We start from the raw sequence: 18,428 nt of genomic DNA on the forward strand, positions 1-18,428 counted from the left end.
CCGCACAGTGTAAGGACCTCCATTGGACTATAAAAGGGAGCGTGCAACCCTTAGAATACAGGCCGACAAGTTTACAAGGTTACAAGATCCAAACTTCTACAATCAATATAACGCCAAAGTGGACGTAGGGTATTACGCTCCGGCAGTCCGAACCACTCTAAAATTCTTGTGTCTTTCATGCGTTCATCCGTTCACCGATCAAGCGTTCCTAAGTCTCATCCAAACCCATCCTTAACTAGGATTAGGCGGGTGCATTCCACCACCCGGCTGGAGATTACCTCCGACAGCAGTGTTGTGAGATAGTCAATAGACATACTCACAAAGATGGCAAGATCCATTTGAAGCCTGAGTAAAGCGACTATGTGATTCAATTCCATGACAAGGTGACTCTGGCCTCTAAGCCTGAAAGGAAGACTCTGACCAGAGATGAAGATTAGAGTAGTTGCACACCCATCCATGCATGATCAGTTCTTCTAGACAAGCGGTCAGACATATGGCTCATGAACATTCATCCAACCATATCTTCAATTATCCAGTAAACAAATTTGTTTGATTTCTAATTTTTACTGTCCATAGCAGCACAATGGTATTTATTTATTTGACTAGTTACTCTATAAATTAAAGCTATGTCGTTGCATAGACTTACAGCTTAGATACATACTGTTAGCACCAGAGACAACAAATAAATGAGTATTCTCAACATACTGCAGCGGGACTCGTCCCACTGACATGTGGGCTCAGTACGAGCGGGCCCACACGTCAATGACAGTGAGTTGCATTGCAGTTTCGGAAACAACATGAGAAATCTTTATGCTGTCTTGATCAAGTCGAGTGGGCGCAGCAACACTTATTTACACGCGCGCAACACTATCACCTCGGCAGTGAACCCCGGCCCGAGTCCCACCAGCAGCCCCCACTCGCACCCCTTCCCTTCACCCTCGCCGTCCAGCCTGCGGCGGCGCACCACCTCATCGAGGACGAAGATCACCGTCGGGCCTATCATGTTCCCGTACTCGGTGAGCACCCGGCGGCTGACTGCCAGCTTCCCGGGCTCCAGCCGGAGCACCTTCTCGTAGCTGTTCATGATCAGGTGGCTCCCCGGGTGCACCACCCAGAAGAGGCTGTTCCACCCACCGCTCGCGAGGCCGAGCGGCGCCACGGCGGCGGCCAGGACCCCCTCGATGTTCTCAGCGACCAGCACCGGGACCTCGGGCGTCGCGAGGTTGTACTCGACGCCGGCCGCGCCGAAGTCGCCGGTGACGAGGAGCTCGGTGCCCGGGATCGTGGCCTGCGAGGCGGACACCATCTGGAACACGGGACGCTCGTCGGCCGCCCGGGGGTCGGCCCCCACGACGACGGCGCCGGCGCCGTCCCCGAAGATGGCGTGCGCGGCGGGGCCCTCGGGGCGCGCCTCGTCGGGGGCGTGGAAGGCCATGGCGCTGAGCACGTCGGCGCAGACGGCGAGGACGCGCGCGCCTCGGTTGTTCTCGGCGGCGTCCTTGGCGACGCGGAGCGCGCCGGCGCCGCCCGTGCAGGCCTGGAAGTAGATCATGGTGCGCCGCACGGTGGGGCGGAGGCCCAGCAGGGAGGCCACGCGGACGTCAATGCCCGGCATCTGGGCGCCGGAGCTGGTGCTGACGACGAGGTGGGTGATGTCGCCGGCCGGGCGGCCCCAGTCGGCGATGGCCTTTGCTGCGGCTGCCGCGGCGAGCTCGGGTAGAGCGGCCGCGACGGCATGGAGCCTGGCGTCGATGGATGGGAGTGCAGGGTCCAGGATCTCCGGGTGGGCACGGAGGAGATCCTCGGTGACTTGGAAGTGGCGCTTCTTGACACCCACCTGCTCACCTGCAAACATGACAGCATCCTTGTTAGTGCCCAAGAACATGATGAGTGTAGCCAACTAGCCATACATGTCCATGAGCCAAGCTATGATGGGGATGCACATCTTTTCTGTACATATAGAAAAATACCTCAATTTAGATGAAATTTCAATTTGAGCTGCTCCTAGGTGAGCCATGGGAGTGTTCATAAGGTAAAAGTGTGCTACATTCAAATAAAATAATTTCCTCTTATTTGAAACTCTCTTTTCGTATTTTATCAGAAATATCCATTCTATGTCATAGACAATACTTTTAGTTACTACAATGGAAAAACCAGCATTTTAGACTACACCACAACACTCAAGATCAATTTTCTCTATCACAGAAATATGAGTTTATTAGTCATATACTCCGTTTCTTTTAAAAATGAGTTTTTATAATGTTCTGGCCAAAATATTTTTGAGTGTAGTACTATACTTTGTTTTTTAAAAAAAATTGAGTGCCTACAATTAAATTTCTAATGCAAATAAGTTATAATGTTCCAACCGAAATATATGAATTTATATCTAAAGTAGTAACTAACATAAGGGAAAATTTTCTCGGGTTGGACCTTCTTTTCACTTACCGGCCAACAATTTCGGCCCCTTTGAAATTCCCCCTCCAAAAAAGCCCGGTATAGGTGGGATGGGTAAAAGGCCCAGGACGCCCAGTCTTGGGCCCTTTGTGTGGCAGTCAGCCCAGTTGTGGTCCTCGAAAGTTGAAACCGGGCCGGCACATTTGTACGGGTGCATGTGCGGGATTCCTATCCATCTTGCGGAAGTAATTTTCTTATACATCTTCCACTTTATGATTTGCATGCAATCACTTTGGACGAACCAGATGTGAGCGCATGTGATGTGGGCTGAGCCTGAACGGCTGGCCGGTCAACGGGTCAACCTGGTGGATCTAAGATGTATAATCTATCTATCTATCTATCTATCTATCTATCTATCTATCAGAAAGATAGATAGGAGCCCCCGTACATGTGTCCCCAGCTGCATGTGAATTTCTATGCAAATTGAGAGTATTTCTATAAGTTTTTACCGAAAGAAACATGAGAAAACTGATAAATTTCCGATAAATTCATGATCTCTTGTAGTTTTTGCTTACCGGTAACATAACTTATTCTCACGAAGTATTAGTATTATTTAAAGTAAAATTCTAGTATAATTGGTGAGACTCATGCAAGAATCTTTTTTCCACAATTGTCAAACTATGGTAATATATATATATATATTGACTTTTTGGTTTCGTTTGGTTATCTTTTATATGACAATGATAATTTATATGTAAATTAGAGTTTATTTGATAATATCATGGCATATGCGGGTAATTATTTTTTTCTGAAACATATGTGGGTAATATAGATGAAGATTAGGGGGGCTACTTTAAGTTATTTTTCTAATAGCGGTGGTGGGTAATTTAGATATTGATTTAAGAGGTTACTTTAGACTATTTTTATAATGACAACGGTGGGTATTTTCTTTTTAGTAAAACATAATATACTAAATGACTATTTTTTTATCAATGACGATTACAATCTATTAAATTGATGTCTTGATATTTTTTTATTTTTATGAGAATTTTTATGACTTATTGTGTCACGTCTCATCTCGTGATGATTAATGCCACGTGAGAATGGAAGTGTAGGGAGAAGAAAGGGATCGGTCATCTAGCTTCCCTATGCAGATTGCAGAAAGGGTCAAGGATAAGGAACGGGTTAGGGAGTTGAGGAGGTAGGAAGTGGAAAATAAAGCCAGAAGAAAATTCTTTTGGCCAACTCACATATGCAGGCAAGTGCCGTCGTCACGTGGTTAGTACTGGGGTATCGTAATCATGTGAATGGAATGTATCATGTGAAGAAATGTCTTGATCAAAGCATTATTGTTGCTTTGGATCCGTCAAACCAAATATTATCCACGGTTCGTCACTACCGGAAAAAAAATCTTTGCCGAGTGTCAACTGTTTTGCCGAGTGTTTTTTTCGGGCACTCGGCAAAGAGGCTCTTTGCCGAGTGCCGTTTTTAGACACTCGGCAAAGAGTCCCTTTGCCAAGTGTTTTTTTAGAACAATAGGTAAAGATAATTTTCAAATCATATTTTGAAGTAGTAAATTAATTCAAATAAAAATGTTTTCAACTTCAAAGTTGTATAACTCATCAAGATGCACAATTCTTATTTTGGACATTTCTTCATTTGAAAAAATAAATATAAATTTATTCACAAAACATATATATCTCTCAATCATAGTTTATGAAACTATAAGAGAGATATATAAGATTCGTGAACAATATTAGAATTATCATGTCAGATGAAGAAATGACAAAACAACTAAAATAAACTTTATAGATATTGAGAAGTTATAAGATTTTACAGTTGGCAACATTTTAATTTGAAGTCATCTTGTCAACAAAAACTACATCTAAATTTAGAAAATTTAAAATTTGAATTTTGCAAATGACCTCGAATGGAAAAACCATCAAAATTAAAGTTGTAGATCTCAAAAAGTTATGAAAGTTTGTAGTTGACAACTTTTTGATTTGAAATCATTGTGTCATATTAAAATACGTTTGAAGTTTTCAAATTTAAAATTCAAATTTTGTAAACGATCTCGGATGAAGAAACTACCAAAATAAAAGTTGTAGATCTCGAAAAGTTATGCCACTTTATAGTTAATAACCTTTTCATTTGAATTTATTTACTATCTCAAACAAATAATTTACACTTGGTTAATTATAATATGTGGAGAATAAAAACGTAATGTTGACACACTTGGTCCAATGGTGCAGTGGTAGAGTGAGTTGTTTGTGTGCAGAGGGTCGTGAATTCAAAACCTATCATCGATAGGTTAGTAGCTGGCTGTGCATGCCTCCCCCAATAATTTTGTTTTCTGTTTCTTTTTTTGAATTTTTTCTAATTTATATTTTGCGAGTGCTTCTTTTTGCCGAGTGACGTCTTTGCCGATAAAATCGATACCGAGTGCCCTTTGCCGAGTGAAAAATGTCCCATAATGAAACTGCATGTAAATGTTTTCATTTTTTTTCATTTTGCGCTCGGAAATCATATTCGTTGCAAGCTTCTGTCATGTATCGTGAGCACAATAATCATATCTACTGGCGTTTGAAAGGTACTCTTTTGATTAATTCAAGTTTCACAATCTTGAGAAAAGTCGTGCTAACAAATTTGCTATAGACTAGCCAACCAGTACTTGGCCAGTGCCGCCATCAATATTTATTTCATTATTTGGACCAACGCTACGTCGCAATCTTAATATAAGGCTCCATTTCTTTTTCTTTTTTGGTTCTTGGTTATTCTGACCAAAGGTGAATCACCTGATTTAGCAGACGATGGAAATAAGCTGAGATGTAGCAGGAGAAAAGAGAGACTAATTTTTACTGGAGCTGCGATCACTTGAACATTTCTATCTTCCTCTCAAAAGAAAAGAAAAGAAAAGAGAAAACGGAGCGTGTAACGAACTTACATGCTTTCTTCATGGCGTCCTTGAGGTGGGTGAGGTGATCGCTCTTGGTGACCCGGAAGTACCAGTCGGCGAACTCGTCCTGCGGGATGCAGTTCGCCGGGTTCGCCGTGCCGGCGGCGAGCACGCACGCGGGGCCGTCGGCCCGCTGCTCCCGCCGGAGCTTGCCGGCCTCCGGCGGCGGCGGAGGGCGCGCGCCGCTGCGTTGGAGAGACGACGGGCGCTGACCGATGTCAGACACAAGTGGATCGATTGATACCCTCCATTCTGGTTTAGTCTGAACTAGTTGGGTTGTTACCTGTCATTGGGGCGGTCACCGACGGCGATGGAAGTGGCCGCGCCGCCGTGGCGACCGTTGCCGCCGTGCCCCGGCGCCGAGCAAGGCTGGGCCACCGCCGCATCGGGAGGGGATGGCAGAGGAGAAGCTTGCTGAGACATGGACGGCCGGCCGGCGGGGCACTACTGGATCGGACAGGAAGTGCGTCGACCAGGAACAGCTCTGAGCTCGATAGGCTTTGTTAGACTTGGATGGATGATGGATCCGGATCGGAGGGTTGTTTCAACCAGTCCTGAAATTAGCCTGATGATGGTCCGAGGGTATCATCAGGCTCTGATGCTCTGCCCCTACCTACCTCAGGAAACAACAAGTGTTCTGTGGCCGCAGCTTTTGGCATCTCGTGTTGCATATGCTATAATACTGTAGAAAATGAGCTGGCTAGTCAGTAGTCGCATCGACCGAGTTGTGGTTGGTGCCAGTCCACTCTAACTAACCATGCTCGTTCTTACACCCTGCGTAATTATTCCACACAAGTGAAAAATTAATAATCCGATTAATTTCTAATCCATCAACCTGTGTACCTGCACGTACCGTATAATTGTTTGACTTTTTAGGTATCTTGTACAAACTATATAAACTCTTCATTTCTATATGAAAAGGACTCTGGCGGCCAGTTGTATGACAACGACAACTTATACAGTAGTGTATATATATATGGTATATCTATACAATTAAAAAAAATATATAGTGTATATATGATAAATCATGTGAAACACATGAATTCTTTCTGTCGGGGCATGCATAAACAGCCACATATTTAGGAGCGCACCTTCTATCGCACATGCACATGCGTGCGCACGTGCGTGTGTGTAACCCATGAGCACCGAGATTTAATTTAAAATATGGTGGATGGAGTATTTAAATATTATTTATTGAGATAACATATATTTGAAATACTTTTTATTAGAGAAGGCATTGGTTCACTTCAATGTAAATGACACTAAGGGTGAGTGGCGACCTCCTCAGGGAGCCTTTCTCTTTGCGCCACTAGCCGCACGCAGCACCATTGTCTCGACGGTGAACCCCGGACCAAGCCCCAGCATGACCCCAAAGCCTCCGGCCAGCTCGCCACGCCGGCGCCGGAGCTCGTCCAGCACGAAGATAACCGAGACGCCCGACATGTTCCCGTACTCGCGCAGCACGCGCCTGCTCGCCGCCAGCTTCCCGGGCGCCAGCGCCAGCGCGGCCTCGACGCTGTCAAGGATCGCCGGCCCGCCGGGGTGCACCGCCCAGAAGAGGTCGTTCCATCTGCCGCCCAGGCCGAGAGGCGCTACCGCCTCGACCAGGTACTGCTCGATGAGCTGCCGCAGCAGACCCGGCATCCTAGGCGATGGCCGGAACACCAGGCCGCCGTCGGCGAGCTGCCCCGCGGCGGCGTCCTCGGTGTCCGGTATCAATGTCTGCGAGGCGGACACCAGCTCGAAAAGCGGGCGCTCGACGACGCTATCAGCAGGCCGGCCGCCGGTGGCGACGGCGCCGAGGATGACGGCCCCCGCGCCGTCGCCGAACAGCGATTGCATGATGAGCGTCTCGGGGCGGTCCTCATGCGCCTCGCGGAAGAAGTTGACGGTGAGCTCGGCGCAGGCCACGAGCACGCGCGCGCTGCGGTTGTTCTCGGCGATGTCCTTGGCGACGCGGAGCGCGGCGGAGCCCGAGGAGCAGCCGTGGAAGTAGACCATCGTCCGCTGCACGGAGCTGCGGAGGCCGAGCAGCGACGCCAGCCGGAGGTCCGCGCCGGGCATGTGCGCGTCCGAGCTGGTGGCGAAGACGAGGTGGGTGACGTCGCCCGCCGGGCGGCCCCACTCGGCGATGGCCCTGGTCGCCGCGGCCGCGGTGAGCTCCGGCACCGCGGACGCCAGGATGGCCTGCCGGGCGCCGAGCGAGGGCAGCGCGCTGTCGATGAACTCCGGGTGATCACGGATCGTGTCCTCCGTGTGGTAGAAGTACCGCTGCTTGATGCCCGAGTTGTAACCTGTGATCTCGACGAAATTACTACAACAATGTTTCCAAGATTTCTGAAGAACGAGACGGGTAAAAGAAAGAACATCAAGATCGCACATATCCTCTTCATCTTGGCCTTGAGCTTTGTGAGGTGGTCGCTCTTGGTGACGCGGAAGTACCAGTCGACGTACTCGTCCTGTGGCACGCAGTTCGACGGGTTGGCTGTGCCAATGGCGAGCACGGCTGCACGCTGTGCTTGTTGAGGCTGAGGACTTGACGCCATGGTAGCCAAGCAGTGGGTCCTAGAAGGTAAGAGCAAGATCTTGAGCTGTGAAATTCTTGCTCGGGTGCATTCGAATGTTGAATGCTCTTTAAGAGTCAACACAACTTGCGAGATTTTTTTTGATAGTGTCAGTTTGAAATTGTTGTGTTATGGTTTGTGTTCAAGAGGAAAAATTGTCACGATCTTCAAGTATATATATCTGATACACAAAATTTCCTATATTCATATCCCGAAATCTAAATCGACAGGGCTCTCGATTTAAGCTTAACCCGAGAGCCCTTCTGATTTGGAGACAACGAGGGACGAGGCATCTGGTTGGGAGACACAAAAGAAAAAATAGAGAGAAGTAACTAAGGGATGGTAGGGTGGAGGTTTATGGCCGATTGGTTTAAAGGGATGGCCGGTAGCGGTGGCTATGGGTTGGGGATAGCGAGACCGGTGGAGATGATGCCGCCGGTCGGATCGTGGAAGAGGCTGATTGGCTAGCCGGTGGATGATGAATCAAACTAATATGAGGGCCTGTTTGGATCCACCCCCAAATGGCAAAAGGGCAAATGGTAAGATTTTTGCTCCTATCACATCAGATGTTTGGACGCTAATTAGAAGTATTAAATATAGTTTAATTAAAAAACTAATTATATAGATGAGGACTAAATGACGAGACGAATCTATTAAGCCTAATTAATCCATAATTAGCAAAATTACGGTAGCATTTGCTCTTTTGCACTTTGGGGTGTTTGGATCCAAAAGTGCAAAAAAAGTGCAAAAGAGTAAAAGTTTTGCACTTTCTCTTTCTCTTTCCGTTGGATCCAAACAGGCCCTGAATGTGTGCTTAGTGTTAGGTAGTAGTTGTGTTTTAAAAATAAATCAAAAGCTAGTTTGACCAACTTTAGCAGCCATAAACATAGTCTTAGAATCTGGGATAGAGGTATGTGGCAGGTGGGCCAAAGTGCCTAGCATGGCTGCCTGGAGGAATTGTTAGAGAAGTTACTACGATCGTAGGAGTAGGTTAGTAAATGGTACCTTTTGAATCTATATCAGAATTTGTCTAGCTCTAAGAGCTTTTATAACTGAGTAATCTTCCTTCCAAGCAGTGTTAACATAAACGGTAAATGCTAAACAGTCGGTCATCTACCGTTTAGCTATTTATTCAGACTAAACAAGATATTTGAATGAGTTAACGATCATTAAATGGGATCAACGGCTGATTAAACAGACACAAGGGTTTACACGGGCTAAATGGCTGTGTAGACGAACTGTGCTTCTAAGAATTCATAGAGCAAGAGTTTACCGGTCAGAGAGTGTTTGATCGAGTAATTTAATTTGCTTAGCTTTAGAAAAATAACTGAAAGTGAGGCCGAGCGAGCCCTCCCGGACAAGGCCTGCACGCATGGCAACTAAATACTCAGTTACAAACCTGTCTCCCTTAGTTCACTAGCTACCTGTAGATGCGTCGTCGTCGAAGGGCAATGCATGGACGGGCTGGGATGGCCGCCGCCGTCGCTGCCATGGCGTCGAGTCGTTTTTTGTCGGAGTGGCTGGCTGCGCGAGGACGACCTGAGGGCGATGAACTCGGGGAGCACCATGCCGGCAACACACAAGTCTGATGCATGGCGTTTGCGGGCGACAGAGTGGGCAGGTCTGTCTTATCTGATCTGACGCCCTTCTCTCCGGCCGTTTGGGAATTGGGATGGGTTTTGATCTTTAAATAGCCATACGGTTGGTGTTGGCCTGAAAAAAAAATTGGAGCAGTCTAATAAACCGTCCCATTTAATGACACATCATCTTAAAATAACTGAACAGACAACCTATACAATAGATTGTCGGTTTTGTTGTCTCATAGTAATACCATATCCTTAATCTGTGGAATGAAAAAAGTGAATATTGTGAATAGTATGACAACGATAACTCGTATAACGATGAGTAAGCATCTCATAGTACTTATTGTTCCGCGAAGTAACCACCTTGTTCTCTCCCCTCCTCTCTTCTCCACCTCATCAAAAATTCTAAATGGATGTGCATGAAACAACCTATAAGACCGCTGACGTGTAGCAATATACTTGCTCTTATAGTGTAATTAAGCAGCTAGTGATGTCGAAAGAAACTACATTCAGAACAATCTGAAATATATGACCCAAATACCTTAACCTATCCACATCAACCAAAGGGACAGGCTATTTTGTAGCGTGAAAAACCTTGGAATCGGTGTACAAACAACGGGGACAACCTACCAACCAAATCGCTTCCACGATTCATTTGTCGGAATACAGCAAAGTTACTGTCTAGATAGTATACTAGTCACATATAAATCATTATTTCTGAGTCTTGAACAGCAACAAGATGATGTGGGGCTGCTAAGTTAGGGTACGTAGGACCTCTCAAAATAAGGTGGAACACGAGAGTGGAGGCACCAAGCAGGTAAATATCAAGCTTTTCACAACCTTGAGAACCAATCTTCTTTATTCTTATATTAGATATTCTCTCTAATGGCCTTGTGCCTCTCTAATTTGTTCTTCTCTTGGAGGCTTGACCTATTTTCGTTCGTGGTGATCTCCAGCTTTAGAAGGCTTCTTCTCTCAAGTCCAGTTACAGAAGTCCAAGATACTGCTGAGGTATACGTAGTCCGCATCATGGGACACGCGCGTCGGCTGCTTAGTAATTCGGAGATGAATACATACTATTATTGCCAATATCACGAGGAGCTGGGTTTCCAAACAATCAGTTGGACAATCAACCTCAACTCCAGCACCCCCTCCTGCGCGCTTATGTCCTTCGTATTGGACGTAGATATGTCTTTTTTTTTCTTTTTCTAGCGTGTTCTAGCTCTATAGTCGATCGCGACTTTAAACAATGTGGAAATTGCAATATCTAAAAACCACATACACCATATAACACTTCGTTCAAAAACTCTGTGGTTTCAACAGTGTTGTTCATTGCCCCAATACACTTATTTTCAAATGTACACTGTTCACTGTACCACGGCCCCAAAATTCCGACAGATGTGGGTCGGAAAAAATAGAAGATTAGCGACAGTCGTTCGGCAAAGTTCTGTAACAAACCCTCCATCAGTCGGTATTTATATTAAAACTCTTTTATTTCTTTCTAAAAAAACTCTTGCCCTAACCACTTATTTTCATAGGGCACCATGTGTGCCAGTTGTGTTGAAATTCTTTTATTTCTTTCTTGAAAAACTCTTATTTCATGAAATATACCAAAGACCGTAGTGTAGTTGTATGCGTCCATCAAGGTTTCTATTCCAACCGTAGCTTGCCCTACCTTCTGAGGCCCATGCGGCAATATAGGCCATGTCATGCCGCTCATGCCGGCTCTTATGCTACTGATGTGAGCAAGTTGGCGTTTGCCGACAAAAGCTCTGCCAAACTACACATGGCTGGCCGTTCAATGTGTTGCAAGCTTATACTTGATCGCCAAACAATTTCAATAAGGTAGCTTCTTGTGTCACTATTTTTCCAGGTTCACTTTTTATCCTAAATTTTGCTCGGACCCAAGTTTTATCTAGAAATCAAATATTCTTTTTGCGCTTCATTTCAAACCTACGGAAAAAGATAGTAGAAGCTGGTGGTCGGTCTTGTACGCAGTTACACTTCGATATCATGCCTTAGTATCTGATGGCAGGAAACGAGTACACTAGATGACTAGAATGGTGACCTTGAGAGAGGAAGGGTGATGGATATGCCGTGGCCCCTACACAAAAGATGCAGAAGGGACCAGAAAGAAAGCGAAACACAAACAATGCCATCCGCCACGAATAAGTTCAAGATGAACAGATACATGTGAATCACATGTGATAATTTTATGTTAGCCTACTTCATAAATGATACCAATAACACGCGTCGGACATACTATAGCACCTACGCCTATGATTATTGGTATTATTAATTAAGTAGGTTAATATATATGTCATATAGCACCTACACTGATGATTTGGAGATGCATCACGGCGAGACCGATTGGAACCTCGCCCAATGATCACTACCGGAAACGCGGCCTTTGCCGAGTGTCCCAGGCTTTGCCGAGTGCAAAATATCGGGCACTCGGCAAAGAGTCTCTTTGCCGAGTGCTGCACTCGGCAAAGAAAAAATACATGGTGAACGCGGCCTTTGCCGAGTGCCAGGCAAAGAAAAACACTCGGCAAAGAATATTTTGCCGAATGTTGAGCACTCGGCAAAGGAAGACACTCGGCAAACGAGCAACAGGCAATTAACGGCGTGAGTCTTTGCCGAGCGCCTAGTCGAAGACACTCGGCAAAGAGGAGTTTTGCTGAGTGCCTGGGCATGACACTCGGCAAAATATACATATTTTTTTTCTTTATTTTATCCAAAATTTTTTCTATTGTCATCCTACATTCTCCTCAACAACATATGTAATTTAGGTTCATTTATCGAAGTGTCTGCTATATTTCATCAATTTATTTTATTTTATTGAATTTCTTGAATAATTTAAATTTGAACTGCGTGGTCATTCGAATAGTGGAAAAAATGAATGAAAAATTATTATTCATGTTAATGAGCATGCTTTGAGGCCTTATCGAAGAAAGAACTAGAAATTTCAAACCTACTATTCACGAAACATGGTGACTAAATTGTGTTCAAGTCGTGTTTAAATTGTATAAAAGGCAAATTTGGTCGGAAAGTTATGAAACTTATCGAGATGTCATGTTATCATGTGAGAATACTGTGATAAAAAGTTTATAAGATTTTGTGAAAGTTTGACATTTACGATGCTTAACACCTAATCGGGCTTCACATAAAATCATACACCTCTTTGGAGAACTTTCAATTTGTAAGCATCGTATGTTGTAACTTTCACGAAACCTTGTCAGATTTTTACCACAGCTTCCCCATGTGATATCATTATATCTCAACAAGTTTCATAATTTTTGGACCATATTTGCTTTTTATACATTTTAAAAACAACTGAACAAGAAGTTCGTCGTCCTGTTTCGTGGACAACAAATTTGAAATTTCTGGTTTTTTTCTCGATAAGGTCTCAACGCATGCTTCAATAACGTGAATATCATTTTTTCATTCATTGTTTTCCATTATTCGTGTGACTTGTAGTTCAAATTTCAAATAATTACAAGATATTCAATGAAATAAAATAAATTGGATTTCTTTGCCGAGTGTCTGATATGGGCACTCGGCAAAGAGCCTCTTTGCCGAGTGCCCCAGATCTGGCACTCGGGAAAGAGGACATATATAACCAGCTCATGCTAGCGCCCGTTACCCACACGCTCGCTCGCTCGTTCAAGTGCCGCGCCCGCGCCCGCGCCCCCGGCCCCGTCGCGCCGGCCGCCGCAGGTATCTTGCATCTTGGAAGATTGTCCTAATGCCAAAAATTGTTGCTTGACATGCAGAGTCCTCTGCACTGGCTTAGCTAGCTGTTGATTATTTTGTTGAACATATATTTTGTTGTCGATTTATAGTTTGTCTCTCCTAAAAGACATGTCGGTTTACATTTTCATATTGACATGAATACACCCCAAAGTAATCTTTGGACTGCTACTGACGTCAAAGCCTCAATAATATGCGAATATTATTGCTTTCTCTACTAGACTTCATGTCTATGATGATATAACTAAAGTAGACAAAGAAAATTGCCTAGCTAGTCATTTTCACAAGAAACTATCCAAACAAATTATGTAGTAAATCAACATCGTATAGAAACATAAAACATTATCACATGGCAGAAACATAGTGCATTTTAAGTCATTCCACTACCGGAAACGCGGCCCCCGGCCCGCGCCCCCGGCCGGGCCTTACTAGCTAGGGTTTAATGGCTTAATGAGATAGAAAGTCTTTAATGGTTTGATAGGCATATATAGGACCTACCGTCAGCACTACTTACTAGCTAGGGTTCTAATTGACATTACTTTATCTCCGGTGTATATACTAGAGGATGGAAGACCGTGCGTGGATGTACGCTGGCCGCCCAAGTCAGGCTGGGATGACTAGTGAGTGGATCAACAAGACCGATGCTTTCTTGGAAATGGCATTTGGCGAAACTGCTAAAGGAGCGAGTATGATTCTCTGCCCATGCAGCAAGTGTGCAAACATGAAAAGACAAAATAAGAAGAACATGGGGGAACATCTTTGCAAGAATGGATTTACGGCAGACTATACCCGGTGGATCTACCACGGTGAAGCCAATCGTATGAGAGAGGATGTGGTGAGACAATCGGCGGCATCAAATGATCCGCATGCTACGCCATCTCCAAATCAGCCATCTCGAAATCTTCGTATGTGACATTGGAACTTGTGTGGTGAACTTCAAATGAACCTTTATCGTTGTTAACACTTGTGTGGTGAACTTGTGTATGTGATTTTAGTTGTGTGATGATAAGATTTTCGTAAATTTGGTTGTGTGACGATAAGATTTGGGTGAATTTGGTTGTGTATGTAAAATTTCAAATAATATGCCCGTGTGAATATGTGCTTGTGTAAAATGGAGGGGAAAAAATAAAATAATTTTTTTTTAAAAAACACTTTGCCGAGTGTATAAAAAAGACACTCAGCAAAGTGACCTAAACTTTGGCGAGTGCCAAGGACAGACACTCGGCAAAGTGACCTAGACTTTGCCGAGTGCCACGTCCCAGGCACTCGGCAAAGACTAGACTAGACTCTTTGCCGAGTGCCAATTCAAGGGCACTCGGCAAAGAGCCCAGTCTTTGCCGAGTGCCAACTCAAGGGCACTCGGCAAAGACGCCGTCACGGCCCCAAACGCCATCACGGCTACTTTTCTTTGCCGAGTGCCAACTCAAGGGCACTCGGCAAAGACGTCGTCACGGCCCCAAACGCCGTCACGGCTACTTTTCTTTGCCGAGTGCCGTCCCTGACACTCGGCAAAGCCTTTGCCGAGTGTCCGACAAAAGGCACTCGGCAAAGACGTCTTTGCCGACATAATCACTGCCGAGTACCCTTTGCTGAGTGTTACACTCGGCAAAGCCTTTGCCGAGTGTAATCGGGGCTTTGCCGAGTGTCCCAGGCACTCGGCAAAGGGCCTGAATCCGGTAGCGGATGTTCTGCCCACAACCCAGTAGCGCATACAGGTGCAGAAACAAACCCTAAACCAAAGCTCCAATTCCAATCCCAAGCCTATCGTCATTGTAGAAGATGACGCAGATGTTGTGAATGACGAGGTTTGGACTCAATCCCATGGTTCCAAATTCGAAATCAACCCCCTCCTGAAAAAAAATCAAACGATGGATCTCTAGCAAACTTTAGTTTATAAGCTGTCTCCTTTAGCCGAAATGTGACCAGCGCACTACAATGACAACGTACTGTACTGTTACTGTATAGGAACACGCGGTTGTATTGATTTACACTTCTTTTAGATAATTTCATAAAGCGAAAAGATCAGTTTACACTATCAAACTATTGTAAAAGTCCGATTTTCAACCTTCAACTATAAAGCTGGGTAGTAAGGGACATTCAACTATCGAAGTTCGGCCCTTTCGGTGGTTTCAAAGGTGGTTTTATATATATTTTTTAAAAAGTTAAAAAATTCTAGCTAGATATAAAAAAATTAAACTAACTCATTTTAAATCTAAAAATATGAAACTAGTACCCAAATTTTTCTAAAAATGTAACCTATCTGTTGTTGCTCTATTTGTATTTTATTTATTTAAAAATAATAGGTATAATTACAAGCGAGATTTATCCGGTTTCCACAGTTGGATGGCCTCCGTTATCCAGTTTCGTAGTTAAAGGTTGAAAGTTGGACTTTTATGATAGTTTGAGAGTGTAAATTGGACTTTTCCTTTCACAAAACTATTGTATAAATAGATGCCAAGCATGTTCGCATCTTCTCAACAAGATGAAAAAGAATAGTTCTGACTCCAGAAAACCTAAACTTATATGCATTTCTCTTGTGTCTTTCTTGCCACCTCCCCAACTCCCAACCATTCATGTCATCTTCCTAGAGCGGCCTATATCGTTCGATCCATTTTGCAAATTGCAACTTTAATTATAAGTTTGCTTGTTCTGATATTCATGTTAACTGTTGCATATGCTTTAAATTTGTTTACAAACTATTTGACTACCTTTTTGTCTCAATTTTTTGCTTCCTTCACTTATTTATTCTTATGATTATTTGTTGCAAAAAATTTCTACTTTAATATTATTCTTTTCAGGTTTTGTGTTCCAACTTGTTGTGCCAGATTTCTCCAATGCATCTCTTTGTTACTGGTTATTGAAATTATCAAGTGATTATAACTAGATCAGTGATCAAATGTAATGGAAGCCACTAGGGGATAATAGTTTCACATGGGCAGGGGTGATGTATTGTTTGGAGGTCTTGAAAGGACGCTAGCTCTAGCTACTATGGAGGCTCAATTAATGGTTTGGGACCCGGCAAAATTTGTGGGGTACCGCAGATTGCCAGAATGGCACAAGAATCTTATTTATGGCCTTCTACTGTAGAAATTAATGGCATGAGATCAAGTAACAGTATTGTGATGACTACTAGACTAATAGAAAAGGACACTATAATGTCCTGGAGTAACAGAAAACGACTCTAGTTAAATTGGCAGGAGACACGGTGAGAGAGATTTTCTCTAGCTACGTCAGTTCTCAAGTGAATTTTGTAGATCTTTCACAAACTGCAAAGAAAGGTGTTGAGGTGAAATTCGATCAACACACTGAATGCACTAGAACGTGCTGATCGCAAAAGGATCAGATAGCTGTGAGTGTGTGATGACTGGTTAGACTAGTTTCAAGAACCGGCATGACCGGTTCCCTCAGGCTTCGCTGGAATCGATCGCCTGAGGAGGATAACGGCCACACTTACATGATGGAGGACAGCTAAGTTTACGAGCAAACCAGCAACGCATAACCAGTGCACATACGTGATGAAAAACGGCTAGTTTACGAGCAAACTAGCAAAGATCGTCGACACTCTCGCCTGGGAGGGACCCTGTCGGGGCGTTGATATCGCCGACGGGCTCTATGTCAACCAGCAAGCCTAGGATGCCATCTATGGTCGTGGAGATTAGTAGATGAATAGCAAGAGAGGTTGGAAGAGAGATTTAGCGTTTAGGAGGTAAAAAGTAGATGCATAGTAGATTTGTTCGTTTGGATGTCTCTCGATCGGCTGTGATCTTTTATATTTATAGAGATGTAACGCCCTGAAAATCCACCAAATTAAAACACGCGCTGGGGTGCTTCGTTTAGAAATCACTCGACGTCAAAACCCTAACCCTAACCAGGCCACTGTCCCGTCCTGCACCGCTCGGTAGCTTGTCGACGCGCGCGACCGCTTTCCTCAATTAGCGCCGGCGCGATTCAGCGCGCGAATGCCGCGCACGCGTGGCCGACCAGCCGCGGCCACCGCCGCGATTGGCGCCGACGCGTTTTCTTTCCCCCCCCCTCGCCGATCTCCTCGCGCAGCGTGCGCGCGCCGCGAATCCCGCCGCACGCGAACGACGCACGCGCGCGGCCGACCGACCGCGGTCGCCTCCGCGATCGGCGCCGACGCGCCCCTCCCTTTCTCTCTCTCTCTCCTTTCTCTTTCTCCTTTTCTCTTCCTTTATTTCTTTTCTTTTCTTTCCCTTTTTCCCTCTCTTTCTTTTCCTTCTCCCTTTCTTCTTTTCCCTCCCTTCTTCTTCTCCTTCTCCTCTTCCCTGCTCCCGAGCGCCGCCCTCCTGCTCGGCACTGGGCCTCGGCCCCTCCTCCCTCGTGCACGCACGCGCGCGTGCCCGTGCACCCCTGCCGCACCGCGCCAGCCGCTGCCCGGCCGCGCCGTGACGCACAGCCGCGCCGCGCCACGCCCCCTGGCCGTGCGCCGTGCCGTGCCGAGCCACGGCCCTGGCCTGCGCACGCCACCCGCGCCCGCGCGCGCGTGTGCCGCGTGCCGCGCCGCCCGCCGTGCGATGCGTCGCCTGCGCGCGCCCTGTTTCCCCCGCGTGGTGCGCCGCCCGCCGTGCCGCACGCCGCCTGCACGCGCACGCCGAGCTGCGACGACGCGCCGCCCGCCGTGCCGTGTCCTGCCCCCGCTGTGCCGCCCCTGTGCCCGCACACCGCCGCCCGGCCCCCCCACGTGCACGGCTGTGCACGGCCGCGCCCCGCCGCAAGCCACGGGCGCCATTAATGGCCGCCCGTGGAGCCGCCCCGCCGGCCACCGCCTCCCCGTGCCGCTCGGCCGCCTATAAGTAGGCCGGCCGCGGCCTCTCACCCCCCACAAGCCTCCACCGCCGCCCCTGCCTCTCCCCCGCGCTCCACCGCTGCCCCCGCCGAGCCGCACGGCCGCCGCCGCCTGCCCCACGCCGGCCCGCCGCCTCGCGCAGCCCCCGCCCGAGGTGAGCCCCAAAAGGGAACCCCCTCTTCCTCCTCCCCCTTTTCCCCCACACGCCCGAGCCGATTAGGCCCTAGGGCCGCCGGATTTGGGGCCGGCCGAGCTCTCCCCACCCCCCTCTGTTTCACGTGGTGAGGGGAGGGAGAAGAAGGGCAGTTTTGCCCTTAGCCCCCTCCTCTTTTTCCCCATTCGGTTAAGAACCCTCCCACCTTTGTAAGTTT

General features: G+C 46.4%; 2 protein-coding genes across 3 annotated transcripts; both read right to left on the minus strand.

Annotated features, from left to right (window-relative positions):
* Positions 1-672: 672 nt before the first annotated feature.
* On the minus strand, positions 673-6,005 carry LOC112902156 (bisdemethoxycurcumin synthase-like). Its single transcript, XM_025971085.1, has 3 exons — positions 5,634-6,005; positions 5,339-5,535; positions 673-1,845 (listed from the first exon to the last, which is right to left on the minus strand). Exons 1-3 carry the CDS (start codon positions 5,771-5,773, stop codon positions 848-850), a joined length of 1,335 nt encoding a protein of 444 aa, XP_025826870.1. The 5' UTR covers positions 5,774-6,005; the 3' UTR covers positions 673-847.
* Positions 6,006-6,624: 619 nt separating this feature from the next.
* Positions 6,625-9,557, minus strand: LOC112903169 (bisdemethoxycurcumin synthase-like). 2 transcript variants are annotated; one of them, XM_025972388.1, is made up of 2 exons: positions 9,339-9,557; positions 6,625-7,915 (listed from the first exon to the last, which is right to left on the minus strand). In XM_025972388.1, exons 1-2 carry the CDS (start codon positions 9,480-9,482, stop codon positions 6,635-6,637), a joined length of 1,425 nt encoding a protein of 474 aa, XP_025828173.1. In that variant the 5' UTR covers positions 9,483-9,557; the 3' UTR covers positions 6,625-6,634. The 2 variants fall into 2 exon arrangements, with proteins under 2 accessions (XP_025828173.1, XP_025828174.1); XM_025972389.1 differs by lacking the exon at positions 9,339-9,557 and having other exon boundaries at positions 6,625-7,644; positions 7,731-8,212.
* Between the last annotated feature and the right edge of the window lie 8,871 nt (positions 9,558-18,428).

Source organism: Panicum hallii, chromosome 8, assembly GCF_002211085.1.
Source record: "Panicum hallii strain FIL2 chromosome 8, PHallii_v3.1, whole genome shotgun sequence".
Classification (NCBI taxonomy): domain Eukaryota; kingdom Viridiplantae; phylum Streptophyta; class Magnoliopsida; order Poales; family Poaceae; genus Panicum; species Panicum hallii.

What these genes read in the sequence shown, in the direction of transcription:
- LOC112902156 (XM_025971085.1), bottom strand. Translation starts at nt 5,773, where the DNA reads ATGTCTCAGCAAGCTTCTCCTCTGCCATCCCCTCCCGATGCGGCGGTG. An exon ending in GGTGACCGCCCCAATGACAG is followed by an intron (nt 5,536 to 5,633) that starts GTAACAACCCAA and finishes TCTCCAACGCAG; the next exon opens with CGGCGCGCGCCCTCCGCCGC. An exon ending in GGACGCCATGAAGAAAGCAT is followed by an intron (nt 1,846 to 5,338) that starts GTAAGTTCGTTA and finishes TCATGTTTGCAG; the next exon opens with GTGAGCAGGTGGGTGTCAAG.
- LOC112903169 (XM_025972388.1), bottom strand. Translation starts at nt 9,482, where the DNA reads ATGGTGCTCCCCGAGTTCATCGCCCTCAGGTCGTCCTCGCGCAGCCAG. An exon ending in CGACGACGACGCATCTACAG is followed by an intron (nt 7,916 to 9,338) that starts GTAGCTAGTGAA and finishes CTTACCTTCTAG; the next exon opens with GACCCACTGCTTGGCTACCA.